Genomic DNA, 23314 nt, shown 5'->3' with positions numbered 1-23314 from the left:
TATTCCTCTGTTTCCCCATGCTATTGATGTGGCACATTTGCCACAGAGATGGTTGACTAGTATTGGGCTTGCAGTCTATGACCATGAACTAGAACAGTTAATTGGCCCTCAAAGGGGCTGGCCTCATGATCGTAGCCTCACTAGTACCAAACTTTAATTTAGCAATCTTTGCTAGTAGTCCCAGAGCTTGATCATTAACCCTCCTAGAAAATTATTTCTAAAAGGTCTGACAAACACTCTTTTTCCAGAAACAGTTGGCAATGAGAAAGAATTGATTTTGTTTTATTTATTTAATCTTTCTAAATGTAATCACTAACAAATACTGATTTCTTTAAGGCAGGGTCTCTCAACCTCAACTCTAATGAGATTTTGGACCAGATTCTTTGCTGTTGTGGACGACTATGCCACACAGAACAGAATGTTTGACAGCACCCCTGGCTCCTACTCTGTGAATGCCAGTAGTATATACCCTGAGCTATAAAAACAAATTGTTTCCACGTTGCCAAATGTCTCCTAGAAGGCAAAATTACCCGTTCTTGAGAAAAACCAATTTAAAGAGAACAGCATAATGAATTTAATTTTTAATGTTTGAATAACAGAATATTTTATGTATTTCACAAAGACTTATAACACTTATTATGTACCAGGCACTGCTCTAAACACCATACCAATGTCAATTCACCCAATCTTCATAATCTATGAGATTGGCACAATCATTACCCTCACTTCAGAGATAAGAAAACATGAGCAAAAAAAGAGAAGTCACACAGCCAATAAGCAGCAGAGCAGGAACTGAACACAGGTAAAAGGCTCCAGAGTCCATGCTCCTAACCACCATACCTGATGTTTAAGTAGGACATAGTTTTCTAGATGAGGAGAAATATCACTTACCCATAGCACATGTTACAAATAAAAACTTGTGATTTACTAGTCCCTATAGCAGTGATGGGCAATCTTTTGAGCTTGGTGTGTCAAAATTCGCCAAAAAACCGAGTATAACTCGGGTGGTGTGTCACTTCGAGAAAAAAACCATAATTTCGCGATATTTATAGTTTAAATAACAGAAATGTAAAATTGTAATATATAACTATTTAATAAACCAAAAACTAATTATTTAACTTACCTGCTTAGTGACTTCTTTGTTCATCTGTCAGTCGGTTTCTTTTGTTGGTCTTGATATTATTTAACTTGTGTGGGGTGCCGTGAACTAAGATAAGTGAGGGGGAGGGGGAATTCTTTAACTAACCTGCCTATTAGTGACTTTTTTGTTGCTGAATTTCATTGGCTAAATCTTCAGTTGAAGGTTGGTATTTTGTACACTTCAAGCCCAAGCAAGCGCTACTAATTTCATCTGTCAATCTGTTTCTTTTATTGGTTTTGATATTATTTAACACTAAGAATAAGGTCTTACAAAAGTACGTAGAGGAAAAAATTGTGAGTAAAGACATTGCTATATTTTTCAGGGTGCTAAAAGTGTCTGGTAATCGATTCCAGGCACTCCAAATTTCCTGTTTGTAGTGGCACTCCTCTTGATTCTCCAAGTGGCACCTTTCCAGATTCTCAAGCTTTGACCTCAAATTGACAAACACCTGAGCCCAGATGCTGTCTTGAAATTCTGCAAGTTGCATCTTATGTAAATTAAGATGGCTGCTGCTATTTCTAATAGTGGGAAACAGCACCCATAGCACAGGCCCTCACCTCTCCCAACTTCCCCCTCACTTATCTCAGTAATGATGGTCAATTAGAAATCCACGACACCCCAGAACAGTAGATTGGATGATGGTTGCTGTGGTTATGTGGTTGCTGGTAATGGCGATCACAGGGCCCCCAGAGATGCGTCCCCCAGGGCATTCTGCTGCTCCCTGCTCCACCGGCCGGAAATGAGGTCAAAGATCTCCTACCAGCCTAACTGGAAGTCCCGGAACTAGTCGCTCTGTGCCGGAGTTCTGTTGTTTTGGCCTACAGACCTCTGGCACAAAGTGTCTACACTACAACAAATGTTTTATCCTCAGCTACTGCACCTGGCCGTGCAGGAGCCAAGGATGAAGCGTCATCCTCGGCATGCGGCCACGTGTCATCGAAAATGGCTACGCATATTAGTGCTGACACACGTGTCATAGGTTCGCCATCACAGCCCTATAGGAATTCAGGCTGCCCATTCTGAAAGTAAAAAATATAAAAATATAGGGAAAACACAACTGAGATATATAAAAAAACCTAACAGATTATTCACAAACTATATATATGTGTGTATGTACATGTATGTATGTGTATATGTATGTGTGTGTGTGTATATATATATATATATATATACACACACACACACACACACACATATACACACACCAGTAGGCTAACCTGGGGAAGACTAAGTAAGGACTATAATGACTCCAGAATTACAATTTACATTCCCAATCTACAAAAGCTAAAAAGATGGACTTCACAACACTAGATTAGCAAATAAAAAGAATTAATCTCAATAGTAGAAAGTGGAACCAACCAGCTGTGCAGCTAACACCTCTGTGTGCCAAGACTCAGCATTTTTTAAATAAATGAGATGATTAAAATAAAGTATTCAGCAGAGTAATTAGCACATAATAAGCACTTACAAATGTGAAATTTCCTTCACTCTGCACAATCTCTCCCTTCTCCAACCCCAGTCCCTTTTTATGTGGTGCAAGTTTGTTTTACTGTTTTGAAGAGATTTCCGACTCTGATAAATAAAGATGTTTGAAATTATAAATGGCAATTAAAATAACTATAAAGAACTCAAGTTATACTTCATGTCCTCCTCCCGCCTTCGCTTATAATGGATCTATAGATATTAGGAATGCTCACTGTAACCTAATTGTTCTATGTCAGGAAACAGCTGTACTGCATTACTCAGAGAAGTAGTCCTCATGAGAATCAAAACTAAACCACATTTTTATAGTACCAACAAATTCAAAATAAAAATAGAGCTTCAATAAACAACTAAAGTAAGATACCCATAGTCAGACGACTTCCTATATTTTCTAATAAATTTCAACACCCTTTTAAAAAATAAGACCTCATTTTAAAAAACAGCATAATAAAGGAGGTAAAATTACTTTGTTGTCACAAATAAATTTATACAGCATGTACTGGTTAATTTTATGTGCCAACTTGACTGGGCCATGGGGTGCCCAGACATTTATTTGTCCAAACCTTATTGTGGGTGTGTGAGGGTGTTTCTAGATGAGATTAAAATTTTCAGTAGACTGAGTAAAGCAGATTGCCCTCCCTAAAGTGAGTGGGCCTCTTCCAAAGAATGGGAACAAAAGTGCTGAGCAAGGGGAATTCCTGCCTGCCTATCCTCAAGCTGGGATACTAGTCTTTCCACATCTTCAGTCTCAGAACAAAACATCTGTTCCTCTTGAGTCTCAAGCCCTCAGGCTTTCAAACTAGAACTTACATCACCAGTCTCCTGGTTCTTAAGCCTTTGGATTCAGATTGGGTCTCCAATTTGCCAGCTGTAGACCTTAGTTTCTCAGCCTCCATAACTGCATGAGTCAATTTCTTATAAGCCTGCCCTACCCCGCCCCATCACTCTCTTTCAATACGGTGTGACAGACAGACACACACACACACACACACACACACATACCCTTTTTGTTCTGTGTCTCTAGAAAACCTGATTAATATGCTACATTTAAATTGCTTCCAACATTTTTATTTTTAAGGTTAAAACTATAAGCTACAGAAGCCAAATTTAAATATCCAAAACAAAAAGACAAGAAACCAAGTAGCACAGACTAATATTTACATATTTCTTTACAATTTTAAAATATTTTATATATAGTATCTCATATGATTCATACAGCAAAGCATGAGGTAGTTTATTTACTTGATTAAATTTTGGGGGGTGACATTGGTTATTACGTGCTTCAAGTGTACAATTTCATAATATATCATCTGTATATTGCACTGTGTGCTCACCACTCAAAATTATGTCTCCTTCTGTCACCATGCATTTGACCCCCTTTACCCTCTTCAACCTCCCCCCAACTCCATCCCTCTGATAACCACCATACTCTTATGTTGAGGTTTTTTTGTTTGTTCATTTGTTACTTTGTTTTATATACCTCACAAGTGAAATCATATGGTTCTTAAGTCTTTTATGTCTGATTTATTTTGCTTAGCATGATACTCTCAAGATCCATTCATGTTGTTGCAAATGGCAGTATTTCATCTTTTCTTATAGCTGAGTAGTATTCCATTGTATATATGTATCACATCTTCTTTATCCAATCATCATCCAAGGACACTTGTGTTGTTTCCATATCTGAATTACCATGAATAATACTGCAATAAACATAGGGGTATATATATCTTTACAAATAAAGGTTTTCAACTTATTCAAGTGGACATCCAAAAAAGGAATTGCTGGGTCATAGGGTAATTCTATTCTTAATCTTTCTGGAAGCCCCACAATGTTTTCCAAGGTGACTGTACCAATTTACATCTCTACCAGCAATGTACCTAAGGGTTCCTTTCTCTCCACATCCTCTCTAACACTTGTTATTTCTTCTCTTGCTGATAGCCATTTTAGCAGATGTGAGGTGGTATCTCATAGTGGTTTTAATTTGCATCTCCCTTATTGCTAGTGAAATTGAGCATATTTTCATATAATTGCTGGCCATTAGTATGTCTTCTTGGGAGAAGTGTCTTTTCAGGTCCTCTGTCCATTGTTAATCAGATTGTTTGTTTTCTTGTTGTTGAATTGTATGAGTTCCTTATATATTTTGGATATTAGTCCCATATCATAGGTATTGTTTGCAAATATCTTCTTCCATTTTGGTTACTTTTTTGTTTTGTTGATGGTTTCTTTTGCTGTGTATAAGCTCTTTAGTTCAATACAGTCTCATTTATTTATTTTTGCTTTTACTTCCCTTGCCATTGGGATCAAATTAATAAAATCCTCTCTGAGATCAAGGTCCATTAGTTTAATACCTATGTTTCCCTTTATGTATGTCTTTGATCCATTTTGAGTTAATTTTTGTGTATGGTATCACACAGCAGTCTAGTTTCACTCATTTGCATGTGCATTTCCAATTTTCCCAGCACCATTTATTGAAGAGGCTTTCTTTTCTCCATTGTTTGTTCTTGGCCTCTTTGTCAAAAGTTAGTTACCTGTATACAAATAGGTTTATTTCTGGGCTTGCAATTCTGTTCCATTAGTCAGTGTTCTTCCACCAATATCATACTGTTCTGATTATTGTAACTTTGTAGTTTAATTTAAAGGCAAGGCATGTAATAATACCTCCTACTTTGTTCTTTTTTCTCAGCATTGCTTTGGCTATTAGGAGTGTTTTATGTTTCCCTACAGATTTGATTTTTTTATTCTATTTCTTTGAAAACCACCATTGGGATTTTGATGGGGATTGTGTAAAATCTGTATATTGCTTTGGATAACAAACATTTTTAACTATGTTGACTCTTTCAATCCATGAACATGCAATATCTTTTTATTTCTTTGTATCTTCTTCAAATTTCTTTTACTATCTTTCCATTTCCTTAATTTCATTCAATAATGTCTTGTAGTTTTCAATGTATAGGTCCTTCACATCCTTTGTTAAGTTTATTTCTAGGTATTTTATTCTTTTTTGTTGCAGCTGCAAAAAGAATTGTATTTTTCATTTCTTTTTCTGAAATTACATTTTTATTATGTAGGAGGAACTCAACAGATTTTTTTACAATGATTTTGTAATCTTGCAACCTTACTGTATTTGTTTATTGTTTCTAATAGTTTTTTTGTGTGTGTGGAGTCTTTAGGGTTTTCAAAATAAAGAATCATATCATTGGCAAAAACTGATAATTTTACTTTCTCATCATCAATCTAGATGCCTTTTACTTCTTTTTCTTGACTGCCCTTGGTAAGACTCCCAGTACTATGTTAAATACTAGTGGAAAGAGTGGGCAACCTTGTCTCATTCCAGATCTCAGAGGAAAAGCTTTCAGTTTTCACCATTAAATATAATATTAATTGAGGACTTGTCATATCTGGCCTTAATTATGCCGAGGTACTTTCCTTCTATACCCATTTTGTTGAGTATTTAATCACTAAAGGGTGTTGTATCATATCAAGTGCTTTTCCATATCTATTGATATTTATTCTTTATTTTGTTAATGTGGTATATCACACTGATCGATTTTCATATGTTAAACCATGTTTGTACCCCCGGAATAAACACCACTTGATCATGATATGTTATCATTTGAATGTATTGTATTCAATTTGCTAGTATTTTGTTTAGGATTTTTGCATCTATAGTCATCAGAGATATTGGTCTATAATTTTATTTGTGTGTGTGCATGTGCATGTTGTCCTTGCCAGGTTTTGGTATCAGGGTAATTCTGGCTTCATAAAGTAAGAAAGGAAGTATTGCCTCTTCAGTTATAAAGTAGTTCTATTTATAGATGAGAACCCTGAGGGTCATACTGTAACTTTTAGAGCAAAAGGAAAACTCAGATCTTTTAACATATCCAATGCACTATAGCTTGCTGCCTCATGGTGTACAACCAGCTTATTCAAAATAAAACAAAAACCTGGGGCAACTTTGTTAATATATGGTAGCGAATACAAGCAAATCTTCAAAAGTTTCTCTTAGCCATTTATTATAAAGCTTCCCTATAATAAAAATCATACAATTAAGTTTTAGTGATGACCATCAAAACAAACTTTATAATATCCTTACTCTGTAAAAGGGCCACTTAAAAATTTATATGGAAGTTGACACAGGCTTTAAAGATAAACCTGAACATATACTTTAGATATAATATTGAGACAAAATATGATCAAGAACAGACTCAGATTAAGCCCGGCATACATCATAGCCATGTTCTAAACTGAGTAATATCAATATTTTTGGTAAAGGGACAGTCTTGAAAATATAGAACTGTTACTTTGACTTATGATAAAAATCACCATGAAATACAATAATCTTAAACCAAAACATTTTTATGCCCTGCCCCTTCTGATACTTAAGTACAAATATCATGAACACTAACATAAAATACCTTAATTAATGAAAAAAGATTTTAATAATACACTTCTTAATGAAGAACTTTATTCATATAAAAATAGAAGGTATATACAAATATTCCAGTCTCTCCAATAAGAATATTGGGTGTATTGAACTGAATCCTCAAAACAGAGCTCAAGCAAACAAATAATTCAAGCCACAGAAGTAGAGATAACGTGAGCAAGAGAAGAAATTACAGCTATCAGAGGACTATGCTGACTAAAATATACCAAACTGCCTCACCATTTTTTGAGGTTTAAATTTCACTAACGGAAAAACAGAAGACAAGACATTCTCAAAAGGTTTAAACTGCACCAGCACTCACACATTGGCTAAAACTAATTCATACTGAAGTCTAAAAATTAACCTATCAACTATCTAATAGGTACAAAAGCCCTGACTATTTTTTTTCATGGGGATAACCCTGACTATCTACCTAAACCAGAAGAGAATTTCAGCCATAAAATTAACCAAAGGCAAAAAAGAAACAAACAAGAAAACAACTCTATAAAGATGCTCACCTACCCAGACCTCACAATTTTAAAATAACCCTGATTACCTTTAAAGGGGCTGAAGACAAATAGAGGTTGTTAAAAGTTTTTCTAACGCATAACTAAAATTTTCTGACTACCTCAACTTAAAATATAGATTAGAATAGAGGTTCAATTTCGGAGAATCTGTTAATCAAGGTATTTGTATGCCCTGAGATGTTTTATTACTGTATTGGCTTCAAGTTTAAGTAAAGCCCAAAGTCTAAAGGGAAGAAATAAAATTCTTGGCTAGGATATTGAATTTAAGAAATCATCAAATACAACCTATTTTTCTATAAAGTAATGGCCTAGTATACAATCAATCAGCTGATGTATATTCATATACTCATTATGCTATTTTGTTGGAAAAGCCTTCCCAAACCCACACTAGAATGGGTCCTCTTAAAATACTCTCTAGTATAACACCCTGTACTTTTAAATTGCACTATCACAGTTGAAATTTTTTATATATTTCTTTTAAACTTATCTTCCCCCTTAACTGTAATGTCCACATACATCTACTTGCCATATTTCTGGCACTGTAGACAATGTTACTAAAGAATGAGATAAGAACAGAAAAGAGCGCATGAGAAGAAATGAAGATCACAGTAACATTCCAGCCCTCCAAATAAAACTGGGAGCACACTCTGAAATTCAGACTGATCCTGATTAATTCAATGTCATCGGGATTGAGGGTTTCTGAGGTACAGGCTTACTTTCTTTAAGGTTTAGAAATCAAGAATGATCAGAACAAGCCTTCCCCTGTCACTGCCAACAGATACAGAATCCTTCAAAACAACTCCCAAACTGGACTAATCACAATCCAAACCCCAAAGATCTAGTTGGAATCCAGAAACCAAAGCAACCTGACACATGTAATGAGCCAAAAGACTATACAAAATAAATGGTAATAGGAGCTTGCTCGCTCTCGGTTCCTGAGATTAGCATTAGAGGAGAGAGCAGAGAAAAGAGAGCAGAGAAAGGCCATGTGGAGGAGGCCAGGAGAAGCAGCCAAGATGGCAGAATGCTGAAGGAGATGCCAGTTTGTGCAGGAGAAGGAGATGGGGAACAGAGGTGAATAAGTCTGGTGAGCTAGAAACCTTTGATTCTAGGAAACTCGGATAAATCAATAGCTTTGTGAGCACTGAATGAGTGGGCTTTGGAGCCCAATGAGTGTTTTTACTTGCCCGCCGGGTGCAAGCTAGGATTAAAGCTAATGGCCCACCAAAAAAAAAACAGGGTAATAAGCTGAGAACACTGTAAATTCAGCATTCTTATAAAGGAATCTGCTCTAATTTGATGACACTTGATCTATCATTCTTCCTTCTTTTCATGTTTTTTTCACACATAAATTCATTTTACTGAATAATTTTCAATGCTGTTGAAAGCAAAATTGCTTTCTGTATTCATTCACTCAATTGTTGATTCTCCTAAAAGATAATTATGAGAGCCTCATATATGATTTCTAATATCAACTTACAATACTAACTAGAATACCTAATAAATAAAATTCATTAGCAAATACTTAACTATAGTCCTAGTTTCCCAAGATGAAACAGATTTATCTCATATTATGCATGAAGGAAAAAATACACAAAAAGTATCTCAAATCAGAGAAGGGAAAAAAAAAGTATCTCAAATCATAACACTCTTTCAGTGAATATCAATCAGAAGGAAAAAGGCTAAGATTGGTGATTAAACAAAAGAATTTAAAAGTTTGACCTACAATCAACAGAAATTCAAACAAATCTTTAATACAATACTATGCATGATAAACGATTTTAAGACTCTTAATTATCAAAGCATCAATTTTATGCATTTAATATATTATGAATATATATAATATGAATCTATATGAATATACAACATTATATACCATATAATGCTATGAATTATTATGTGCCTAGTACAGCCCTTGGGAATGCAAACATATTTCACATTCACTATACTATACAAGTAATGCAAGAAATTGTACTAACACATTTTGAAAAGACTTTCCAAAACATTTTATTTAGCTCCTTGTTAAGTAGTCACTTTAATTAATTCCCCTTTCCTAATTATCACCTAGTACAAAATGCCTGGTAGATACTCAATAAATACCTGATGAATAAATTACAAACTTATTATCAAAGTCATCACATTTTTATCAGTAGCAAAGCTTATACAGATAGAGTTATGGAACATAAGTTTGTGTTCTAGACTTTCAATCCAGATTCTTTCATAATCAATAAGAGCAATTATTTATATGCTATTGCTTATGAACAAATATGAGGCAAGTTTTTTTTCTCTATTCATTCTCTCCTTAGTAATGTTCATTTCCAGCCCTGGCTAGTTTGCTCAGTCAGAACATCATCCTGAAATGACAAGGTTGCGAGATGGATCGCCAATCAGCGCGCGCATGGGAAGCAACCAATGAAGACACAGCTCAGTGGCATAACTAATGAATGCTTTGCTTCCCTGTCCCCTCTCTCCCTTCCATCTCTTCAAAAAAATAATCAATCAATCAATAAAAAATTAAGCCCTGGCTGGATAGCTCGATTGGCCAAACATTGTCTTGAAGCACAGACATTGATGGTTCCACCCCTGGTCAGGGCACATACAAGAACAGCTCCATGTTCCTGTCTCTCTGTCTCCCTAACTCTCTCAAAAAAGAGAAAAGAAGAGAAGAGAAGAGAAGAGAAGAGAAGAGAAGAGAAGAGAAGAGAAGAGAAGAGAAGAGAAGTTAAGTTTATGTTTTTTGACAATTCGTTGTCCAATTTAAGACATTTCCCAGAAATCAAGATATCTGTTCTCAATAACAAAACTTAGATTACAAAAAATATAAAGTGTGATTATATCTATTGGACTTCAATAAGCAAAAGGGGAAATGGTATGAAATGCAATCAAACAAGCAACAGCCAGATCACATAAGGCCCTGTAGGCCAAGGCAAAGATTTTCACATTTTACTGAGATAAAAAGACAGAGTTCTTTGTTTTTGTTTTTGTTGGTGGTGGTGGTGTTGTTTTAGAGAAGAGAGAGAGAGATGGGGCAGAGAGCAGGAGGCATCAACTCCCATATGTGCCTTGATCAGGCAAGCCCAGCATTTTGAACTGGCGACCTCAGCATTCCAGGTGTACACTTTACCCACTGCGCCACCACAGGTCAGTCTGAAACTCAGTTCTGAGCAGATAAATAACAAAAGATGATTTATATTATTAAAATCATATGAGATAGGCATTTTGCCCCCATTTTATAAAGAATACTGAGGTTCCCATACAAAAGTTTGTAAGTTGCAGGACCAAGAGTCAAGCCCACAGTCTTCCCACCTCTTAACAATATCTGCCGAAACTCCCCCTGCTCAAGACTTCTCTGCAACACTCTCTCCTCAACCTCTCCGTATTAACTGCTTCTTTCTTTTTTGTTCTCCCTCTACTCCAAAAATGAGCATTCCCCAGGCTGTCTTCTCTTTCTAAACATTCACTTGACCTAAGGACTTCTTTCTAGTTGACCTACCAGAGCTTCAACTTTCTGAGGCTATCTTAACCTAAATTTCTAGCCCCACGTTCTCTCTAGAAAAACCAGCTCTACATTTCTCAGTGCCACTTGGTCATTTGCCACTCAAACACTGCACTAGTAGCTAAAACCCAATACATCCCAAAGAACTCTAGCACATTGCACTAAAAATGCTTTACCAAAGCACTGCCTTCCAGGCATCCTACTAAGGCTTAGAATCCCCTAACTTCATTTGACTCTTTCCCTTACTTTATTTACATTTGAGCCATTAAATCTAACAGGTCTATATACCACTGTCACATCACCTTTATGAAACAACTTCAAACATATTACCCCTTGTTGGCAACCTTTACTAATTGACAACTACATCCAGTAAAGCCTAAATTCCATCTGCCTCAAAGCGTACTACTAGGCATATTCTACCCTACCTGAATGTCTTTGCTCAAGCCATTCCACCACCATTTCTACCTTTCCAAATGCTACTTTTCCTTCAAGGCCACTACACTGCCACTTCTCCCTTTAAGCTTCTCCTTATCTCCCAGTCAAATATGATACTCTACCTCTGATCTCTGATCTCCCAAAACATTTTATCTGTAGCATACAGTATTTATCTCGTGAATTTTTATTACAGGCTCACACATGCTAGTTTATCCTAGACTATAAACTCTCAATGAAAGTACAGTATGACTACAGCCTGTCCCCGTGTACTAAAATTAATTCAAAATGGATCAAAGACCTAAATATAAGACCTGAAACAATAAAGTACATAGAAGAAGACATAGGTACTAAACTCATGGACCTGGGTTTTAAAGATCATTTTATGAACTTGACTCCAATGGCAAGAGAAGTGAAGGCAAAGATAAATGAATGGGACTACATCAGAATAAAAAGTTTTTGCTCAGCAAGAGAAACTGATATAAAAATAAACAGACAGCCAACTAAATGGGAAATGATATTTTCAAACAACAGCTAAGGGCCTAATTTCCAAAATTTACAAAGAACTCATAAAACTCAACAACAAACAAACAAACAATCCAATAAAAAAATGGGAAGAAGACATGAATAGACACTTCTCCCAGGAAGAGATACAAATGGCCAACAGATATATGAAAAAATGCTCAGCTTCATTAGTTATTAGGGAAATGCAAATCAAAACTACAATGAGATACCACCTCACCCCTGTTAGATTAGCTATGATCAACAAGACGGGTAATAGCAAATGTTGGAGAGGCTGTGGAGAAAAAGGAACCCTCATACACTGTTGGTGGGACTGTAAAGTAGTACAACCATTATGGAGGAAAGTATGGTGGTTCCTCAAAAAACTGCAAATAGAATTACCTTATGACCCAGCAATCCCTCTACTGGGTATATACCCCAAAACCTCAGAAACATTGATACGTGAAGACACATGTAGCCCCATGTTCATTGCAGCACTGTTCACAGTGGCCAAGACATGGAAACAACCAAAAAGCCCTTCAATAGAAGACTGGATAAAGAAGATGTGGCACATACACACTATGGAATACTACTCAGCCATAAGAAACGATGACATCAGATCATTTACAGCAAAATGGTGGGATCTTGATAACATTATAAGGAGTGAAATAAGTAAATCAGAAAAAAACAAGAACTACATGATTCCATACATTGGTGGAACATAAAAATGAGACTAAGAGACATGGACAAGAGTGTGGTGGTTACCAGGGGTGGGGGGAGGGGGGACAGGGGGAGGATTGGGGGGAGGGGGAGGGGCACAGAGAACTAGATGGAGGGTGGCGAAGGACAATCTGACTTTGGGCGAGGGGTATGCAACATAGTTTAATGACAAGATAACCTGGACATGTTTTCTTTGAATATATGTACCCTGATTTATTAATGTCATCCCATTACCATTAATAAAAATTTATTTAAATGATAAAAAAAAAAAAAAGTACAGTATGCTCACTTCATTTTCTTATTTCGTTACTATATCACATAGTCCATAGGCTGCTGCTATACGAAGCACCCTGAAAATAGCAGAGTCAATAAATAACTGACAAGTAAACAGAAAATACTAAAATACCAATAGGAAAGGTGCAGCTATTACTAATCCTAATTATCAAATCTCAGTCCTCCTTCATTAGCATATTTTTTTGTATTTTTCCAAAGTGAGAAAGTTGGGGGGGGGGGGGGGACAGACAGACTGCCGCATACAAGGGCCCAACCGGGATCGACCCAGCATGCCCACCAGGAGGCGATGCTCGGCCCCTCTGGGGCGTTGCAGGCCATGAAGCCATCCTCAGCACCCCAGCCAACTTTGCTCCACTGGAGTCCTGGCTGCAAGAGGGGAAGAGAGAAACAGAGAGGAAGGAGAGGGGAGGGGTGGAGAAGCAGATGGGCGCTTCTCCTGTGTGCCCTGGCCGGGAATGAAACCCGAGACTTGCACATACTGGGTCAACGCTCTACCGCTGAGCAAACTGGCCAGGGCCTAGTGTATATTTTTTCATCAATATTTATCAGCAAAGAATCAAAAATACATGACAAATATAATTTTCTAAATAGTAAATAAGTCTAGTTACCCAAAATAACCTGTCACATTGAATCAACTAGAGAGTTAGGTATGAAGACAATCTGATGAAAAACTTGTTACGACAGAGAGTACCAGTGTAAACCTGGCTCCCTCGTTCCTCCAGGAGGATTTTTCTCTCTACCAAAATGTATTACCAACTTTCTTGAAGAGGATAAACTTTACCAGAGGAGCACTCCTTTTGATTTGAAGAGAACTTTCTAGTGACTAAGCAAAAAGAAATAATGCTGGCATTGAAAAATAGTTATTAATGATTTGAAGGGTTTTTAATTTTTATAAATCAACCAAATATCTGTTTTATTAAGAATCTACTGACTCAGCCTGACCGGGGAGGGCAGGAGCAGGGGTGCGCAGTGGATAAAGCATCAGCCTGGGACGCAGAGAACCCAGGTTTGAAACCCCGAGGTTGTTGTCTTGAGCATGGTCTCACCAGCTTGAGCGCGGGGTCGCTGGCTTGAGCATGGGATCTTAGACATGACCCCATGGTCACTGGCTTGAGCCCAAAGGTCACTGGCTTGAAGCCCAAGGTCACTGGTTTGAGCAAGGGGTCACTGGCTCGGGTGGAGCGCTCAGGTCAAGGTACATGTGAGAAAACAATCAATAAACAACTAAGGTACCACAACGAAGAACTGATGCTTCTCATCTCTCTCCCTTCTAGTCTGTCTGTCCCTCTGTCTCTGTCTCTCTTACTAAAAAAAGAAAAAGAAAATATCTACTAACTCAGAAACATGAACAGTAGCAGATCATAATTATTGAAAGCCTATATTCCAATATTTATTTTTTTTATCCCTAATCTATGATAACTAAAGGATCAAATAGAAGTATGCCAGATTTGGCCAGCTATATTCAGACAGTTGCTACTATAAAAGGTGAGTTGAGAAAGTGTTTAGTGCAATAGGAAGTCTTCAACTTCCAACTACGAATGATGTGCTGGAACTGTCCTTGCACTCAAGAGATCAGCCAAAGAATAACAACTAAGAAGTCACATATAAAAACAAGTTCAACAAACTCAAAATGTCATGTTAATGAACAGAAAAATTCACCATTTAAGTGCTCATTTAAAAGAAAGAGACAAAATGACTGTTATACCTCCAAAGGAACAAATATTTGTAGTATAAAAATTATCATTTATTCATTGAATAGACAGATAAAAAGAGTCCCTCAACTCCACCCCCTAAACTAGGCTTCAAGCAAAAAAAAAATCACAGGGGTATTATTAAGCACTTACTGAATAAGTGAGCTAGTGCTGAATACAAACCACCATTCTAACAGGTAATAGAGACGCTGATTATAATGAATGAATTATTTTAATAATAATAGCAACACTTTATTAGGTCTCTATTCTGTGATCGCTGCTATTCCTGCACACTGTTATCCAATTTACATCCTCACAGCACTCCTAAAACATGGGTATAATAACCTTCTGCAAAAAAAAAAAAAAATGACTAGATCATAAACTAGAAAATATGTAATACATCTTCAATGCATTATTTCACTCAATCCTTACAGAGAAAGACAAAGTAACGTGAAAAAACAAACAGCTAGTAATCAATAGAATCAAGATGCAAATTCACACATCTCTAACCCCTTTTAAAAGTCCACTTCTTCCCATACCACCTGGGATCTTGGCACCTGGGGTTACACATGTAATCAACAACTACTCCTCACTGACAAAGTGCAAAGTGTTGCTACTTGCTCTAGTAGGCCCAGCCACACATACAAATATAACTGAAACAAAACTGTCATCTTTAGTACCTGCAATGGACTCTGATATTTTCTGTTCTAGTGCATTTAAAATAAAATACTGGTCAATTCCCACTAACTTCATTTCACAACCACTTATGAGTAGCAACCCAAAGTTTGAAATACACAGCTGTAAGGGATAGAGGCCAAATAAGATGGAGAATTTATCCTCAAGAAGAATTTATCCAGTTGAAAATACATATAAAACAGAAAAGCACAAACTGACAGGGTACTCAAAAGTTAGAAAATTGGATTCAATAATAGCAGCTTTATAGTTGTAATGAATAGGAGATTATGTAAGGGGTTAAATTACAGTAATTTCTTGTAAGGGCTCAGTCACAGAATTTCCAGTAAGGGGTTAAGGTACTGTAGATAACTAGAAGCTTAGTTCACAACCTTAATCTTTACTCTGTTGCCTAAGAAATACAGGGAGTTCTCTTGCAGAAAGTTTCCCAAAGCGCCAAACCCCTGCCATTCTAGAGTAACACCAAGGACACCAGATAAACCCATGCTAGCATCAGAGGACATTCTGGGGAGGCAAGCCTGCAAACCGGATTCCCGACTCCCACACATTGTTACATGGCTAACGCACTGACATTTTTTTTCTTTACATTATTACTAACAGCAGCTGACCTCTATAAAAACCGCCAGCACTCGGAGAGCGTTAAGGCAGTTCCTTTGGACTGGAGTCCCCTGTCTTCTCAAGTGGCTGCAGTTTGAATTAAAGATGCTCTTATACCTAAACGGTCACTGTCTCTTGTGGACAAAAAAGGGTGACAGACAATACAAATCCTGGCCTGTTCCAGTAATAAAACCTTTCCTGACACCCCTGCCCCCACTTCAACTACTGGAATAGAAGATGTGCCTGTTGCTCCTCTGAACTTTCCTAACATGGAAGATACCAGTAAATTGTTTTGGTTGCAGATATGACAACTGTCATGCACTCAACAAACAGTTGTTGAATCAAATGAATGAATGAAAAGGACACCATAAAAGTGCTATGGAGGCCCTGGCCGGTTGGCTCAGTGGTAGAGCGTCGGCCTGGCATGCAGGAGTCCCAGGTTCAATTCCCGGCCAGGGCACACAGGAGAAGCGCCCATCTGCTTCTCCACCCCTCCCCCTCTCCTTCCTCTCTGTCTCTCTCTTCCCCTCCCACAGCCAAGGCTCCATTGGAGCAAAGTTGGCCTGGGTGCTGAGGATGGCTCTGTGGCCTCTGCCTCAGGTGCTAGAATGGCTCTGGTTGCAACAGAGCGACGCCCCAGATGGGCAGAGCATCACCCCCTGGTGGGCGTGCCGGTTAGATCCCTGTCCGATGCATGCGGGAGTCTGTCTGACTGCCTCCCCGTTGCCAACTTCAGAAAAATACAAAAAAAAAAAAAAATGCTATGGATTTTCAAAGGAGAAATTACATAGCATAAGCTTTCTCCTCACTTAGATCATAACCATATAAAGGCTGAAACCATCTTTTTGTATTATTGAACATATCAAGAGTTCAAAAATGTTTGTAGATTTTTTTAAGGAAAAAAAAAAACTGAACTACAGACTGGTCACAATTCCTGTGGTAAAACAAATCAACATAAATCTTTGCCAAAGAAAATCAAAGGAGAAATTTCCAGCTCCAATAAGTTTATTATCCGCCTCCACTCTCTATCTTTATTATTCAAAGAGTGGCTCTCAGTCCAGCAGCATCAGTATTACCTGTTAGACATGCAGAAATCGCAGGCCCCACTCAGACCTAATGAATTAAAACCCCCATTTTACACAATCCCCCAGAGGATTCCTAACACACATTAAAGTTTAAAAAGCATCAGTCTATATGATAAAAATAAAACTGGTTTCTGGGAGTCTGAGAGAAACTTACCATCTTCTCCTTCATTATCTCTATAATACATAAACTGTGGAAGTACTACAGTTATAGCTATGACATACTTCGAGGCATAGTAGGGTATAAATCCAAATTATTGCTCAATGTGAAAAATTGACCATCCAACGAATAATACTGAACGAAAAACTTTTAGGAAACATACAAAAATATGCCCTCTCCCTTCTTAGAAGACACACTCTATTGGACAAGAAAATAAAGAGACTGAACTTTAATAACCAAAGTAGTAAATCTTTAATACCAAGGACGAGGTGAGAACATTTAAGAACAAACTTCCTTACCAGTTCTCAGTGATACATACACATATTTCCAAATATTCTCTATTAAAAACTCCAAACTTAGATTGCCCTACATATAAAGCTAATAAAGGACGTAGATGACATAAAGTAAGATCTAATCACATTCACTCAAAGACTAGAACCACCCTTTAAATCACCATGCAAAATCTCAGCTAATTGTCTACTTTGTGAACTTGCAAAAAAATTTTACAAAACCCTCAAGCCACATCTTGTCCTTCCAAACAGAAAAGATCTGGAGTCACTGGGACTTGAGGTCAAACATGCCCTTTAAAAAAATGGGGGTGGGGGCACATAAGGAAAGATTGCAGGCCATTTCTCATTGCCTCCCTGACCTCCCCATCTCCAAGCAGGAGAAAGCAAAAATAACGCAGGGCCCTGTAGTTAAAGTTTTCAGTGTTCTAAACTTAATCCCAGAGTTGGGAGCCCATCCTCTAACCAACAACAGGCATTTAGATGACAGCTCAACCTCTAACTCCCCTCCCCCTTCTCCCGTCCCGTGCAGGATTTGGGATATCCGCTCTTAGCGACCAGCCCCATCCCACCGCCCTCCCCCACCAAAATCAGAAAACAAACAACAACAAAAACCTATGAGCCCTCCAAATGAGAAAGTAACACAGGGCGAGTCCCTCAGGCCTTTCGGGAGCAGGACGGCACCTCCAGCCCATCATCCTCCACACTAAACTTCCCCGGGGAGAAGCTGACGGGTCTCACCAAGTACAGGGGGATATAGATCTTCAGGGACTCCTCCAGGGCGCCCCCAGTGATCTGCACGAAGGAAACCCCGCAGGAAGGGTGCCAAGTGTGGCCGATCTCGTAGCAGTTATGAGGGATGGACTTGCTGAACGCCGCCATGACGAGGAGTCGCGCGGAGGGGACGCCAAGGGGTGAGCCGAAGTTGGGAGGGAGGTGGGGAGGCGGGACGCGCGCGCGCCCTACCACTGCGGGCTCCCGGGGCTGGTGGCGGGAGGTGGGGAATGGAGGGGAAAGGTCACGCACGCCGGGTTACTCAGGGCCGAAGTCCTCGGATGTTGAGGGCTCGGCGTATCGCAGCTCGAGGGGGCGGGGCGCGCACTGGGAGGCGGGGAGAGGCGGAGCGTGCGCGCTCCCGCAGACTGTCCTCCGGCGGTGGCGCGAACTCGCCCCTCCGAAACCCGAGCGGCGAGGGGAGTCGGAGGTGTGACAGCGGTGCTGCGAATCGCGCCTCTCTCCCGACACCGCGCGCCGGCCGCGCGGTGGAGAATGAGCGCCGGCGTGGATGTGCAATGTTGGTTACTTGGGTCACGTTCTACTCCAGTCTCTGTCCTCTACAAGCCCGGGCAAGTCAGTGGAAGAATGGGATTAAATGTATTTTGTTGGGAGCTGGTGAAGATGGTTGCCAGGGTAGAGCCTGTGGACAACTATACTCGCCAGCTCCCCTTCCCCAGAGTGCCAGGTAATAACTAGTTAATGCTACCTGCTGGTTGGCACTGCGCTGCTCCCAACTGCTGGGCCTTCTAAGCTCTGTGGGACCTGAGAAGGCTTGAAAAATCTGTTTGCTATGTTCATACACTTCCTGTGTGGGGAAGGGGCAGTAGGTCATCTTGTACAAACCCCTGGACACTGAGCAGTCCTATCTATAGCATTCATTAAAAGTGCTCATCAGCCAAAGAATACACACAGTAGAGGCAGAACTCATACCTGGCTACAGTTTAGCCAACAATTGGCAAGACAAGGGACCTGTGCGGCCTATGAGTCATATAACCACTCAATGTCACAGCTTCCTTGGAATTCTGAATTGCATCGTTTCTTAAGGCAGTTTCCTTGAGGAATCTGATTCTAATCTACTCTTCATTCATTCATTCTACAAATAGTTACTGAGCACATACTATTCTCCAGGAACTGTTCTAAGTTTTGTAGATTCAGATGTAAAAAGAGGACAAAGTTTCTGCCCACCTCTCCTCACCCTTCCACTGCCCAGAGCCAGAGCCTGAGCTGCCACTACAGCCATAGGCATTGTGCTATGGTTTATGGCGTTACAATGAGTGATAAAGTCACCAAAGTTTTTTTGTTTTTGTTTTTAAGTGAGATAGAGAGATAGACTGTTGCAGGCACCCCACCCGGGATCCACTTGGTAACCCCTGTTTGGGGCTGATGCTCAAACTAGGTAAGCCACTGGCTGCCAAAGGGAAAGAGAGACAATGGGGCAAAGGAAGTGAAGAGAAGCAGATAGGTGCTTCTCGTGTGTGCCCTGACCAGGGATCAAAACCAGGGTATCTGTATGCTGGGCCCATGCTCTATCCACTGAGCCAGCTGACCAGGGCCCAAGGTTTTTAACAATATTGTCAACTGCTGGTCTCTGGTGTCAAGAGCAACAGGAATTCCCAACGTGGGCTGTGGTGAAGAAGGAAACTTGATCGAGTGCAAACAGTTCAATTGTGATACAGCACAGCTGTGAAATAGCTCAATACTGTTACAGCTCCATTATAAAACAGCACACACTGTGGAACAACACTATAGCAAGGTGGCCCTGAGACCAGGCCCTTTCCCTGCTAGACAGCTCCACCCGCTCTGGTCTGCACTGCTCTGCCCTGTGCTGGTCTGCTGAAGCTAAGAAACACAGGCTATAGTCTTCTGTGGATAAAAAAAAAAAAAAAATGTGAGAGGGGAGCTAACTTATATAGACAAAAGTTTGGGCACCTGGTTCCTAATTGATTTATCCTCATGCAGATAAGGATTCCAAATCCTCACAGTTTGGTCCAAAAAAGCACTGTCCTGATAATCAGAATGGAGCCTCTTTGACTGATTGGTGAGGATGCTGACAGGGATATAACTATGCAGCTCCCATTGGATGGTGAAAGTCTCAGTCCTATTGGTTGAAACGCCATTCCAGGAACTCTTTTAGCAGGACTGGCTTATATGACAGGAACACAGTGGAGGCAGGCAGCTTAGTTCAGGATTCTACATGAAAGGCAGTTTGCATGAGAGGCTCCTAAGAAGATATGGCTGAAGGCTCTCTTTTTTAAATTTGAGCACAGTTAAGCTGCCTCGAGTTCTTCTTGGTAGGTATCTTCTTTCTCAGGGTCCACAATATGAAAGTAAGGCAATCTTCTGCTCAGTAACAGATCAAAAAATGAAAGAGCCTGACCAGGCCGAGGCGAAGTGAATAGAGCATCTGACTGGGATGCAGAAGACCCAGGTTCGAGACCACAAGGTTGCCAGCTTGAGCATGGGCTCATCTGGTTTGAGCAAAGGCTCACCAGCTTGAGCCCAAGGTCACTGGTCCAAGCAAGGGGTTACTCGGTCTGCTGAAGGCCCGCGGTCAAGGTACATATGAGAAAGAATCAATGAACAACTAAGGTGTTGCAACGCACAACAAAAAACTAATGATGCTTCTCATCTCTCTGTTCCTGTCTGTCTGTCCCTGTCTATCCCTCTCTCTGACTCTCTCTGTCTCTGTAAAAAAAAAAAAGAAATAAAGAAAGCAGTTTTCTTCTGCTTAAACAGTGACAAAGCAAATAATTGCAAAGGAAGCAAAGTAGATCTTGGTGGGTGACATTGGTGACACTGTAGAGGGCCCCAGCATATCTTTTGTGAAGTTGCTACTGAAAGAGTCTAAGAAAGAATACTTAGTGTTTATATTTTGAGCTCCTGAAAGTACACCTTAGAAAGCATGGTGATTTATGCTAGCTCTAAATACGCCATTAATAAAAATAAACTGGTATTAAATATGAGTGGCAAGTGTAATAGCTTGGATGATATTAAAGATGTTCATCCCTTAGAGAGAAATGGGAGGCCATGTAATAGCCTCACTTGAAGAAAAACCCTTATAAAATGATAGTCAAATATCATCTGAATGTTAAGAAGCTCCCACTTCTTCAGGTCAGTCAATTGGAATAGCATTAGGTTTTATTTTGGTTTTTTCCCTTCCAAATAGGCTCTTCCAAAACAAAGAATCAAATATTCATTTAAGCAGCCTATCAGTGATTGACATTAAACTGTTTAATACCGTGACCTTAACATAAAACCCAAGGAATGCTTTCCCATCATATTTTAGCTGAAACAAGTGGTTATCTGCCTCCCTTGCAGCAAGCACTACAATGAATTTGATTACCAATGTGAATAGCTTAGAACACTGCAAAGGGTAAGCTAACTGACTGTTCTACAACTATAGTTCTAGAGAGGTAAGATGGAAAATAAACAAGAAAACTAAACAAGATAAGATAGGTGTAATAAGATAAACTCAATAAGATAATACAAGATAGTTGTTTAAAGGAAACAAAAGAGGATTACTCATTAAAGGAAAATCCCAAAATAATAGTGGCAAAGCAATAAAATTTCTCTCTCTCTTGAGTAAATATAAGCTGACTTAGGCTAAGATATTGGTTCTGTAACCATCAGGGATCCCAGACTCCTGAAAGTTTGCTCTGCGAACTGTAACCTGTGATTTCCACCCTAATTTATAAGACAGCTGCTTCACTTGAGCCATGACATCCACATGCTAGCCAGGAAGACCAGCAAAAGAGGAAGAGAACACATACTTCCTCTCTTTAATAAAACTTCCCAGAAGACCTATGCAAAATACTTCTTACATCCCACTGGCCCAAGCTTAGTCACATGGCCACATAAGAGAAGCTAGGAAATGTAGTCTTTGTTTATTGGTTGGACACATGCCCAGCTAACTTTTCTGGCATTATTACCGAGAAAAATAAAAAGAACAAATATTGGGGGTAACCAGCAGTGTCTTCCACAGTTCTATGCATCTGGCTACCCAACTATCTGAGCACATCCTGCTTCCCACAGATAAACATACCCTCCCCTTCCCAAGGGGGACAACCTGAAGTCCCATGCAGTTATCCCATCCTGCTCAAATTCCGGCAGCTTCCTCAAAGCTAAATACAGTTCTCATGTTAAGTTATCTCCCCCATTAACACACCCAATATACAATAATAAAATAGGAACAGTTCATTGTAATTATTTTTTTTAATTCTCCAGTGCAAAATATAAGTCAGAAACATGGCATAAACTTGTTCTCAGAAATTATAGAAATAGTAGCACAGGCTTATCCTACTTAATTTCATTTATCTGTGAAAACCTGATGTTCTGCAAGAAAATGCTAAATGGGAGTCTTTTTAAATCAGAAAAAAAATGAAATGTTACACATCAACCTTAAAATTGCTAACGTGTTTAAAATAAAGCAAAATGTCAAATATAAGTACCAAACTATCATGTTAGGATGTGTAGTATTTAAAGAATAGCATTTTAGGCCCTGGCCAGTTGGCTCAGTGGTAGAGCGTTGGCCTGGCGTGCAGAGGTCCTGGGTTCGATTCCCGGCCAGGGCACACAGGAGAGGCGCCCATCTGCTTCTCCACCCCTCCCCCTCTCCTTCCTCTCTGTCTCTCTCTTCCTCTCCCGCAGCCAGCCGAGGCTCCACTGGAGCAAGGATGGCCTGGGCGCTGGGGATGGCTCCTCAGCCTCTGCCCTAGGCGCTAGAGTGGCTCTGGTCGCAACAGAGCGATGCCCCGGAGGGGCAGAGCATCGCCCCCTGGTGGGCAGAGTGTCGCCCCCTGGTGGGCGTGCCGGGTGGATCCCTGTTGGGCGCATGCGGGAGTCTGTCTGACTGTCTCTCCCCGTTTCCAGCTTCAGAGAAATACAAAAAAAAAGAATAGCATTTTAATTGCCAAACAATGAACATAGTTGCTATCAATTGCTTTTGAATGTAATAGCTCATGTAGTTTGTATGCATAATGATAGATATTATATTTATGATGTGACACAACAA

At 39.4% G+C, this 23314-nt stretch overlaps 1 protein-coding gene and 1 pseudogene across 3 annotated transcripts in view; one reads left to right on the top strand and one right to left on the bottom strand.

The window, feature by feature from the left end:
* Positions 1–23314, bottom strand: part of TMEM135 (transmembrane protein 135) — a 379338-nt gene that overhangs the window by 258606 nt on the left and 97418 nt on the right. Inside the window, exon 1 of one of the 3 annotated variants that reach the window (XM_066370383.1) lies at positions 18268–18553. The exons of 1 other annotated variant lie outside the window; for it this stretch is intronic. In XM_066370383.1, the coding sequence (XP_066226480.1) occupies positions 18268–18408 (141 nt within the window). In that variant the 5' untranslated portion in view covers positions 18409–18553. Of the gene's footprint in view, positions 1–18267; positions 18554–23314 lie in introns of those variants that run through there. One more of the 3 variants, XM_066370402.1, reaches the window with a different exon arrangement.
* Positions 20625–21365, top strand: LOC136389561 (cofilin-2-like; annotated as a pseudogene).

This window comes from Saccopteryx leptura, chromosome 1, assembly GCF_036850995.1.
Source record: "Saccopteryx leptura isolate mSacLep1 chromosome 1, mSacLep1_pri_phased_curated, whole genome shotgun sequence".
Classification (NCBI taxonomy): Eukaryota; Metazoa; Chordata; class Mammalia; order Chiroptera; family Emballonuridae; genus Saccopteryx; species Saccopteryx leptura.
Note: the sequence above shows the minus strand (reverse complement) of the source record. Positions and strands in the feature narration are given on the sequence as shown.